The sequence below is a fragment of the Mytilus galloprovincialis genome, chromosome 1 (genome assembly GCF_965363235.1).
Source record: "Mytilus galloprovincialis chromosome 1, xbMytGall1.hap1.1, whole genome shotgun sequence".
Classification (NCBI taxonomy): Eukaryota; Metazoa; Mollusca; class Bivalvia; order Mytilida; family Mytilidae; genus Mytilus; species Mytilus galloprovincialis.
The window spans coordinates 67238953-67251846 of record NC_134838.1 but is presented as its reverse complement, the minus strand read 5'-3'; the positions used below and the strand labels follow the sequence as shown (position 1 = coordinate 67251846).

Here is a 12894-nt window from a genome sequence, read left to right as displayed (position 1 = left end):
TACAAATATACAGATATCTTCTGAGTCTTTTTGAACAACAAACAGATTTTCCTAACTGATCGTCCTTTGTTGCTATACATATATATGCAAATTAATATATAATCATGACGAAAAGAAACACTTGTCGGAGAGTGATGTCACGCTATTATGATGTGGGATGTAGCGGTAAAAAACGTGGGATCTGGGAAAACAAGTAAAACGGAGAAAAAAGTTTTACTAAGAAGCGTGTATACTTGAATGAAAATGCTACAGTTGTGTACATTAACCATTGAATGAAACTTTGTGACTATATTTAGCTTTTAATAAAATATTAAGTCTTTCTTCATTTTTACAGAGGATGACCGTGAGGTCATTCCGATGTATTGCTATCGCCTAAATTTCCATTATATAAATTAGTTTTGGGGTTTTTAACCGATCTAAAAACATGATAAATACGCCGACATCATCGAGTCAAAATAGCATTCCTTATCGCTTGCTATATATTCATTTCTTCAATGAATACTCATTAAATAATATTTTTAGAACATTATGTAATAATATTAAAATGTTTTATATGTATGTAAGTAAAATTATTAATATCTATGCAGACGTACAGAAAAATTGCGTTAACGCATGCGGAAGAATATCTCAAGAACGATTACATAGACAATAATAGTGCATTGACTTGACATATCAACGATATAAGGATGAGGCTTTAGAACTGACAGGGAAATGCGAGGCTCTGCCGAGCTTTTCCCCGTTTCGGACCGAATCCTTTTATCGTTGATATGTCAAGGCACTATTATTGTTTTATGGTGCAATCTAGAAAAAGCATTTTTAATTGTTGTTTAATGTGTTAATGTTATTTATTTGATTTAAATATTGGAAAACGCCCCCTTTAAAAAAAGGCCTCATATCTGAAGAAGAGGAATATACAGCACGATGAAATGAACATATTGAAACCCGCGATCGATGGTGAACGAATTCGTTTGAGAATGGACTACAATATCAACAATAAGCATAAAACATAATGATTTATAGGTTGCAAACAAAAAATATTAAGAAGTGAAATATGTGTTTTTCCAAAAATTGTAAATGTTGTCTTTCCACGCAACATTGTATACATTGAAAACAAGAACAAGTTGAAGAGGTCATACGGATTATTAAATATAGTTTCAGCAACTTGTATTTAGATATTCATGAGGAAAAGTGATATCGGGTCGGTGACTGTATACGACATAGAAATATACAGTCAACGCACTTTGACTGCTCAAATAGAACGAGTGCAGTACAAAATCTTCTATAAAGGAGGTGAAGATTATATACAGATACATGCAGAATTATTGGTCCTCATGCTCTCTCGTTTTGTGGGGAAATATGAATGCTTACTCAAATCCAATCTATAAAAAAAATCGATTTATTATAGAAGAGTGTCCACCATGCACTTGCACTGCACTATTAATAATTATTAGAATAGAATGATATACAAATGGATGAAAATTATATATACAAAAAGTCATGTAACTAATGTACAAATATTAATATAATATAAAACCAGAGTATATTGATTTGTATCTCTACAATATATATATATAATAGTTATTACGGTGATGTTTAGTTCCCTTTCATTTATTTACCTTCCACACAAGAACTTGTCTCAGAAAAAATACATCTATACATTAACCATTAGGTATAAAGATGTGATTTTTTTCTGCGACAAGTGCTTGTGACCATCCACAAGAATTTGCGGCCATCCGATATCCAGTACATCAGTACTGTGATTAATTCATACTTGGACTTTTATTTATCTAAATTGTGTGGTAGACATATTGATTTCGCCACTATTAATCAATTTTAATAAGGTTTCTGAAGTAAAACATATACTTCTCTATACCTACTAAATTGTATACGTATGGAATTTCTCTTCAAGTGCTTCCTTTATTTTAAGTATTTATGAACAAATATCAGCCATGCTGCAGTTGTATATACCGATTATATTTCCGGTCCAAATAATTTTTAATGAGATATGAGAGGCAGTGTCACTCATAAATTCAAGAAAAGAAAAGAAGAAAAAAACGTGTATATGAGTGTGACTCTTATTTCATTAATTACCCATTATATACTACAACACTTTGCTTATTGGACAGAATTTCTCATTTTGTTCGTTCAAATACTCCCGACATAATTACATTGTAAATGAAAAGGAAAAACTCGTCTTATTTCCAACTGTTCTAGTAATGAAAATCTCTGTAGAACACAACCGTTTGTCATTTCATTTCCATTTAGAGTCGAGAACTTTCATAATTACAATATTGTGGAAATTCGATATACATTTTATGGATATATTTTTTTCCAAATACACCAACAAATAGTTTAGTCAAAAGGTTAATACTTCAATTATCTACACAATTAAAATAGGTGTAAACGTCTATGAGATACATGTACATGTAGCAACCTTTGAATCTTTCGATGTCGCGCGGCAATATTTATAGTGTCGTCTGCTACAAGCATATAAAGACACTCACTGTTTGTACGTAGGTACATGTAGAAACAGCGTCTACAGTTTTGTATTTTTTTTAAATGACATATATCAGCTGAACGTTTTATTACAAACTACTTATAAAGAGAAATCTAGCTTCTCAATGATCAAAATCAGTAATTGCCCAACTCCTATATTATACAATAAAATTATTCCTGTGAATTGTGTGGTTAAAATTTTTAGAACTTTTTAAACTTTTGTCAACAAAGTAAATATTTTGTCAGAATATTATGAAAATAACACTAGCCAAATCTACATTGTATTTTAATAAAAATGGTGGGTGTCCCCTTAAATATGAATAAAGTGGTAGAAAGTAAAATGATAAAAATATCGAACTAAATAAAAGAAAGTCCCTTCACATATGGCAAAATCAGTGAAAAGCTCAAACACATCAAACGAATGAAAAACAACTGTCATGTTCCAGGCGATATCATTTTGCGCCAAACAAGAACTCATTTGCGCCACAACTTATTTGCCCCACTACCACTTCTGCGCCACTTCATTTTAAAACTATAGGACTGGGCCCAGTTTCACGAAGCTGTCTTAGGACTAAGACATGTCTTAGGATGGTCTTACGACATATCTTAGTCCTAAGTGGGTTTCACAAAGCGGTCCTAAATTAGGACATCTCTTAAAGTTGGTCATAAAGTTAGGACAACGCGAGAGGTGTCTTATGATGGTCTTAGGATAGTTATACGTTTATTTATATAAATTACACTCATTTTTTATATTAATTTTGAAAAAAAATATCTTATTATTATCTAATCATCTATTCTCCTGTTCCTGCTTAAAACATATATACATTGACGGATTATCAGGATTTGTCAACAATGAAAATTCGATGTATTGATATAAAAATTGCACGATTTTATCTCTTAACCTTTTATAACCAATAAAGTCGAAATTGAATTCAACTCACATGTACCAAAACAATGTCATAATTTTATATTCTTTTTTCTTAATTTTGCATTGAAAATTTCATATTTATATTGATGTATTGTTTAAAGATAATTTATATATAAATTACTTTTATTTTTTTATATTTATTTTGCAAATTATGTCATTATATTAATCAATACGTTTAGAATAATTTATGGTAAGACATACTACATTTACATGATTTTTTTCCGTAGATCATATTTATGTTTGAAAATTTAAAGAACTTGCGACAGGTTTAGGATGTCTTAGCTAAGATGATCCTAAGACAGCTTCGAGACGAGGTCTGAGATATGTCCTAGGATAGTCATAAGAGGATCATAAGACATGTCCTAAGATATGTCTTATGACATGTCTTAGGATAGCTTCGTGAAACCGGCCCCTGGTATCATTTGCGCAAATTAAAAAATCATCTATAGTTTCGCAAATATGAACTTATATAAATATATTTAACTGTTATTTTTTAAAAAACTAGAAAATGAAATGTGTTAACTCTATCAGCAAAAAAAAAAAAAAAAAAAAAAAAAAAAAAAAAAAAAAACAGACAAGTATCAGATGCGTTTTAAATGTAACAACATGACTTGCAATCGCACTTGCCTGTTACTTTTACTTACTCAGTTAACTTTATTAATCTAAACGCTACATTTACCACAGAGCACTCCTGTTAATTATATTTATGTAAATAACCAAATTTCTTATTTACTATACTATTGAATTTAATTTGCTCCCGTTCTTTTATATTTAATGTACGTTAAGACCCCAAGTCGTTCAAGTGAAAATGTAATTTTAAATTTTTATTTGAATTAATATAAGCTCATTCGTCATAGACTCATTATGAATTTAAAAGATCTATATGCTATCCTTTTTCAATTTGTGTCGGATTATTGAAAAAAATGGAGGATAAAATTTGTAATTACATATATCGAACCCACAAACACTATTTGTAAGCTTAAACTCTTAAATTCACTTGCACCTTAATAGACGCATTCATCAATCGTAAATATTTACAAGTTCATTTTAATATCATGTCTTTGATTTTTGAATACTTATATTCATCCAAATCACGTAAGTGAAAGATGTCACTTTAAATACACGTTGTCAAAAGAGGTCATTTCTTGTATATATCGCTGTTTCATTTTATGTATAATTCTACATGAAATCATCAATACATAAGAAAATTAATATTACATTTTTCGTGATGCCGTCCTGTGAAAATCAAGTAAAAATTTATGTTGCGTTTTTCTCAATAATATTTTTTGGATTACAATGCTCATTTGGTAAGTTTAAAGAAAAAAATCCTTCCATGATTAAAAGTTGCAAAATGATGGCTATGTGCTTGTTATAGTATTTTAAACAAGCAATTATCATGATAGACTTCATTACAATATAAAAATAGAAACATTTATAAAACCCTAAAAAAATCGGTTAGTCAGTTGTTATCATTTAGATTACTATTAAAATAAATTTAATATATTGTTTATCAATTTATGAAAGAAAAAAGCCCCCATAATTTGATAAAGCATGAATAATAAATCAAAATATAATTTTCTGACTCGAACATTTATATTTCAACGGACTGAAAAAAATATTCGGATTACAGATGTATACATATTGCTGTATATTGCAATTAGAATTATCCATTTTTGAATAACCTACTTCGAAATTACCAACAGTTACTGTGTTTAAATTTCTACGTAATAATTTTATTTGGATAAAGGGGGGATTAAAAACTAAATAGATATTAAGACAAACTAGTACTGTTCCATTGCTCAATCTGAAAGGAGGAACAACACATTCTGTGCGTTCCTGTCCCAAGACAGGAATCTGTTATCCATAGGTTGTAGTTATTTAGTTATTGCGTTTTTGTCTACATTTAAATAGGATTTTTTCCCTTAAACAAATAAAATATAAGCTGCAGCGAGGATTTGATTTATGTTCTTTTATTTAGAATATATTCACTTTATATACATGTCAGGTGACCGAACAAAAAAAAATGATGTATAAAGTATAACAATAATCGTATCCTTTATTGTGTTTTAGCGTTCGAAGTAGCATAAATTGTGATGTGATTTCGGGTGCCACTGTTTAAACAAATTACATCGGGCGTATTATGTGCTAATGATGATTCAAACTTCAAATTCGTCCCGATCGATCTGGGTACCTGTTGCGTCCTTCCTTCCCCTAAAAAAATATAAATAAATTAGAAAACATTTTTTGGGGGGATAAGATATATTAGGCACTAGTACGACTCATACTAAAGTATAGTTAAGGTGGTACCCAACACCTTAACTAAAATTTATTTGGCTCGTTTAATTTTCATAAAATGTTGACAAAATATTTACTTGGACCCTTTGAAAAAAAATATAAAAATTTCAAAAAATTTGAACCAACCGTTTTATCAGAAAAATTACACTGGTTATATAGCAGTTTGACAAGCATGTATTTTGATCATCGAGAAGCTTAATATTCCCTAATCAACACAACGTAATTAAAACGTTTAGCTGATTTTACAGAGTTATCTCCCTGAAGTGTTAGGTACCACCTTAAAGTGTCTTGGACACCATATAAAGGACCAACATCTAATAAAACTTAAAAAGCTACCTCAAAAACATCAAACGAAAAGAAAACATATTTCTGACTAAGTACAAATATAAATACTACTCATATTTAATGCCTTCAAGTGAAAAACTGACTTGTACCATTCCACAACATATTGCTAAAACCAAAATGAACATTTAAAGAATAGGCATATTTCCTTTTTTTTACACAATCAAATAATTAATCTTGCTCCCTCAGACCATCTTTCATCTACCCACCTCTATTGGCAGAATCAGGTAACTACAGCTGTTCTCTTCATTTTTAAATGACCACCCTCAGACTACATTAATATGTTTAATTACAAACATTTCAATTGTTATTTAGATTATTATTGATTTGTATACATGTTCATGCCAATTATTACGCAACATGTATACTGCAGTAGGAAGCTTTGTGGACTACAAGGAAAAATTAAGAGAAAGAAGAAGATACGTAAGCAAATCTTCAGTCATCCACAATAGGAGATAATCCAAATACCGAAGATGTCCATATATATATATGTGTGTTTTAACATTACATATCATGTTCTTTTAATAACTTATTGCATTACTTTTATTTTTGGTAAGTCAATATATGCAGAAAGTCAATACATTCATTGGTTCACGTCAGGGAAAAAATTATATGCGTAGTTAGGGCCAAAAAATCAGAAAGGTTTGGAACCTGAAAGGTATGGTACAAATAAGACTTGGTATGGTACTAGGATTTGAGGGAAAGACAAACAATAAAAGCAGGAACTACATGTAAGATACATTAGCAAGTATCACTGGAAGAACTGGAATCAATGTTTGAAGAAGTCTAAGGAACACGTAACTATCCGTATATTGAAATGAACAGCAAGAAACCACTGGTCCGTTGCTTTTTGTGTGTTGTTTTGCTGTGCAGGTGCTTATGTTGTGTCAGTGAAGGATACTCAATATTTTTGGTTTTACTATGGTAGTACATGGGTCATGATCGAACAGGTCACTTATGTCGAAAAAGCTCAAGCAAGAATACGACTCTTCTTTTACAGTAATCGTCCCTATCCAAACCGTGCGCGAATGATTTTATTAATCCGCAAATAAAAAAAAAAAAAAAAAAAAAAGCTCAAATTGAAAGAAACTGTTCAAATTAGGAGAAAAAAGTATGAAACACTCGCTCCTACATCATACTTTTATTGTCAGATTTAAGCTAAAATGGAAACAATGTTTTGCGCAAAAATCTGTCGGTTTGTATTTCCAGAAAGTAGAAGATACATTTTCTGAATCATGTATATTATATGAGTTTGTCGATATACAAAAATGTAGATTATTTTCATTGTCTCAGTTATAGGGCAAAATAACAATCCGACATGTCCAGTGTATGTCGTTAGTAAGTCTTTTCCTGAAACAACAACGGCAACTACTGTTTTACTGACGTTAGCATGTACTGATGCAGATGCACCACCAGATGGCACTATAACATACAGTATCACATCCGGAAATGGCATGGGACTATTCAGTATTGATAGTAGTTCTGGCGCAATTAGTCTGGTTACAGCCATCGACTACGACGATTTTGTTACTCCACATTCCTTCATGGTAAGTTTTCACTGACAATGCCAAAGTTTGCATATACATGGTAAAAAAAAAACGAACCAAACCGGTTAAAATGTAATTCGGAACTGCAATCACTTTAGCAGTATCTAAACGAGATGATTCAGAATCAACACGACAAGTGTACATGTACACACCATCACATAACATATACAAAATATAACATATAGAAATTGACAATGACGGTCGGTAATAAATATAGTTTTACGACAAAATAGATCATTTTAGCTTCTCAAATTTAATTTCCATTTCTATGTAGCAACATCCCAGCAGTGCCTGCATACGAAGTATATATCTCCCCATTGATACGATATTTCCGGGCTTGTATTTCCTTGATAGGATACAGGATAACAATTCAATGGGGGTAGTCCATATCCAATTAACCATTACTGCTTTATTGTGACGTAAGTTATGGTACTGCGAATATCGAAGTACTCCATATATTTTTAAAAAGAAGGTTAAACTTGTATTTCTATGGTATCCCAGTCTAGAAAGATAACTTACGAACGTATATGTGTTTTGTTTTTGAAATATTTTCAGCTAAATGTCCAGGTAGTTGATGGTGGCACACCTCCTCTGACGGCTGCATCTGATGTCGTAGTAGCCCTGAAAGTGACAGCTGTCAACGAACTGCTTCCAGAATTCTGGTCTACACCCTATACTACTACTCTTCCAGAAAACAGGCCTTTCGGAAGCTTTGTTTATACTCCAACTCCACTTGATTTAGATGTTATTGATGATGTTGGGACTACACAATCATACACATGTAGCAAAATCAGTAAGTATTGACATTAATGTTCTGACATTCTTTGGTTAAAAGTACTAGTAGTATAGAACACCACACAGTAAATGAATACAGCATCATGGTAAGATCACAAAATAAAATATGATTATTTATACTATTTATTTCTTTATTCATTCCGTATCATAATCCTAGAAGTTCTATTGAGTCACTTGAATATTTTGGGGGCAAAATGAGGGGAAAATTTAGTGCATTCGGATTTACCTTCATATGGAACGTTGGAACCAAAAAAATATAAAAGACAGGAATAAATTACTAGTTGAACATGTGAAGAACTTATGACCTAGTATAAAAGAAATAATATTCAAATCCGTCTGAGAACAAGCTAGGGGAGTCAGAAACTTTTCAATGACTGACAAATAATTTCGAAATGTTCGATTCTAATTGGAACTAATTCTCCATTTGACTATCACTTATGAACTTGTAATGGTAATTTTCAATCGTGGTTTTCAAATTTAACAGTTCTTCAAAAATACCAATTTGTTCACGTTTGTAAATTCATAGTGAAAGATGAAAGACTTCTACATTTGAGACGGATTCAACCTTCAACTTGAAGAAGATCGATATATATAGGTTTTCGGTTTAGTGCTTTTGCCAACTTCTTTAAATTTCTTTCATCATGCAGACTAACATACACAGCGGTTTCAATAATTTAGTAATGTTTTTTTTTAATTGTGTATTATATGATGTATAAAATATATTTCAGATACAGACTTAATTACAGTCAACCCAGCTACTTGTGAGGTGACACTTGCTGGTAATTTGGACTACGAGGTGGCTACATCCCATACCGTTACCTTACAGATAGAAGATAAAGGTTTTACACCTGTTAAGGCAGCACAGACCAATCTTGTTATCACTGTTACTGATGAAAATGACAATAGTCCGGTAATAACGATGTTGTCTTTCTAATTAAATGTTTCTTAATTTTTGTAATTTTATTGGTGTGTAAATGCGTTGACGAAGAACATTTTGTTTGAAGCGCGAAATGTGCGCCCAATCAACGATTTTACAACCCTATTAGATTACAAAAAAGCATTCGAAGCTGAAGCCAGCCTCCGGTTGCGGGATTTTCTCTCTGTGTTAAAGACCCATTGATGGCTTTGGGCTGTTTGTTTTGCTATTTGGTTGGGTTGTTGTCTCTTTGACACATTCACCGTTTCCATTCTTAGTTTTATTCAATATTTATGAGTAATTGTTTTTGGTACGACCATGAAATAAACACAGTTTTGTTTGTTTTCTTTATGCATTGTTGTGACGTTGTTACAGGAAGCTAGTGCTGTCATGAATTTTATTATGAATTAGGAAAGCCTCTCAATTGTTGTGAAGTCGTTGCAGTACCTGTAGCAGTAGCAGTTTTTATATAATGTTTTGCAAAGCTCTCATTTGTTTTCATATGTTAATTTATTCTAAAATAAATTAGTTGTCAATAAATCAGTTTCATAAGCAATTGATAGAACAATAAACAAGTATTTATTTGTAGAGAAAACCGTACTCCGATATATATTGTTTATATAAATCTGTATCGTGTACCATTTGATTGATTGTTGTTTGATAAATGCCAATGGCAGGGACAAATATTTCATCTATATTTAAGACAAGAATCAATTTAAACGTTATAAACTCAAGATAAAGGTTCCAAGAAATAGTGAGAAAAGAAGCGCAGAAATCGTACTTTCTACTACAATTGATAAACGCCAGCGTATGTGTATCATTTTAGACTTACAACAAACCAGCTTTATCAAATAGATGACAGGGGCGTAGCTACCGTTAGGCACTTTAGGCACGTGCCTACACATAATTTTTTCATAAATATTTTTTTTATTAAAGAAAATAATAAACAACGTGATCTATAGATGAAATCCAGTGAAGTTGTCAAAACTCTTTAATTATCGAATGTGTACACTAGTCTGTCGTCCTTAGTGAATGGAATATTGGATAGAATTGAAGGTTTTTACGATTTTACTTAATATATAGAAACTATAAACTAGAAGTTTGGTTAAGATCATTTCACTTCTATCAACAGAAACTTGAATGATCCTCAACTTAGACAAATAAGTTTTTTAATTAGTAGTTAGTTTTCAACTAGCTTTCCACTTTGTCTTCACCCGACTTGCCAATGTTGTTTGTCCGTTTGGCTGTGCAGGATGTATAAATACGCAGTCACGTCTGGTCAGAATGGGGACATTGATTAAATCCGATGCCTAGTTGTAGAGAGAATGCAACTCTTTTAGGAGTTCGTAGTTGGTATACTGAAAGGCAAAATTTCTGCTCCTATCCAATATCTTTAAATTTCCAGACCTTCGTCCTGGACGATACCTATTACAGGACCTAGCTCCAAGTTGTATTTATTGTAAATTTGTTTTTTGTCCCGAGCTTGAATAAATATTTGACACTGGATGTTAAAAATCACTCAATCAACTGGCTTCCAGTAATTTTGAGTCTCTCAGATCTGCGTGTAATGACCACAATTATTCAAGTTCCTAAGCAGGTAGGGATTTTACAGTAGAGGATATAAAGAAATACGAATTTCTTGAATTTTGTTAGGCATCGACTATGTCTGTATGTGTTTGTGTAGCTAGGGTGAAGGTTTAAGATTCAAAAGATTGATGGTTGCTGTCTAGCCAAAATGATAGTTTTATTATATAGTAATATCAGTGTTTAAGTGCCTATATTTCTTTTAATGAAGGATCGTCAAACGTATATATCAATCAAAACTGAATAGATATGATAATACCAAACAGGGTGTACTGCTCAATTAAAGGAATACGCTGATCTACGCTAGGCAATGCATATTGTAAATTATTTTTTTTATATATTTCCAATTGCGTTATTTAATTCACCAGTCAGATGTTATGGTACATTATTCATAATTCTTCGAACTTTTCATCATGTATATTATAATTATCATGATAAGATAACCAGTAAATTTAGTATTCTTGTACATAAAATTTTGCAGCTAAAACGCTGAAAACCGTTTTCCTTCAGCGGCCCCCATACCCCCTGCCGATTGGTGCCTACAGTTGAATTAATACCTAGCTACGCCCCTGGATGAAGCAATGTTTGTTAACTTAATGAGACCCCGTTACTCTCCCTACACGATGCATCGGATCACGTGCCCATTTACGACTGAACGTGTTTATGTATGCATAAATGCATCCCAACTGAACAGACGCCCCTCTTTAGAATGGTTGTATTATCGAATTCGGAAGTCAACGGATGAGCATACATTTCCTATCCCAAATAATGTACCCCTGGTATGTTCATACAATACATAGCATGTTTTATTTTACGTTTCAGATATGCTCTGCATCTACATACGCTGCTCAAATTGCTGAAAGTGCAAGTGTCGGTGACATCATAATAACTTTGACCTGCTCGGATCTAGATTCTAATGCCAATGGCCAAGTAACATATTCTATTGCATCAGGAAATGATGATGGATACTTTAGTGTTACTACAGTTGGTGCAAATGGTCAGATTAAGTTGTCTAAAACATTTGATTATGATAACTTTCTTGCTAAGACTTCGTATCAGGTAATTTTTTAAAGTCAGAGATATTAATATTAATATTTTTGCTCCATGTTTTTGTCTTAGTTAAGATCCAATTAGTTAAACAGCAAATAATGTTGAGCTATATTTTATTAGCATCACCAAACTTTTGAATGAATTGATAGGATACAATTTTATTTACAAATATTTTCATATCGATATTTCATGAAATGTACTGATTATTACATACATAACTCAGGCCGATGTTATTTTTTTTTTTTAATGTTAACGAGTTAACCTCGACCCCCCTTGACTAATGGATTATGGTCAAAACGTATGCAAGAGCTCCAGAATCAAATATTTCTTTACATAGCTTAAGTGACATGGTAACTTGGTAAAACAGAGACGCTTTCTCCAGTTACTGCATGCACGCCTTTTATTTTACGTGACCTCGCCATTTTAAATTAGGATAGTGTTCATAATCGATTTTTTTTCTCACTTAAACAATTATAATGCGATTATTTAAAGATCGAGCGAAACCCAGTTTATGGATAAAAAAAAAAGTTTGGTATTGTTTTACTGTTTTGCATATTTCCATACAATCACAATGCTATTCAGCTGCATGTTGCTATTTTACGTAATTTTGGCAAATTTTCGTTGAAACAAGTCTCTAATCAAAACGAAGTTTTTGTAATCTCTGCTCCGACATTTAAAAATGGCCAACGATACCTGGCTTGTTATTTAGTACTTTAACATATATATAACACTTATCATCGGAGTTCGAATCAAAACATTTGGAAGGCAAAAAAAACACCTTTTCTACTTTAAACTAGAATTCAAATTAGTTTTAATCATCAGTTTTGTTTTCAATCTATTTCATATCCTTTTTTGATTTCGACACTTCAAATTCAAAATTACAAATTTGTCAAATAAAGGCAACAGTAGTATACCGCTGTTCAAACCTGTCCTTTATCAAA

General features: G+C 31.8%; 1 protein-coding gene across 1 annotated transcript in view; it reads left to right on the top strand.

Moving 5' to 3' along the window:
* The window catches only part of LOC143066792 (protocadherin gamma-A5-like), a 29758-nt gene extending 21575 nt beyond the window's left edge, over nucleotides 1-8183 (top strand). Inside the window, exons 5-6 of the mRNA XM_076239982.1 lie at nucleotides 7466-7537; nucleotides 8164-8183. Coding sequence (XP_076096097.1) covers nucleotides 7466-7537; nucleotides 8164-8183 — 92 coding nt within the window. The remainder of the gene's footprint in view (nucleotides 1-7465; nucleotides 7538-8163) is intronic.
* The last annotated feature ends 4711 nt before the right edge of the window (nucleotides 8184-12894 follow it).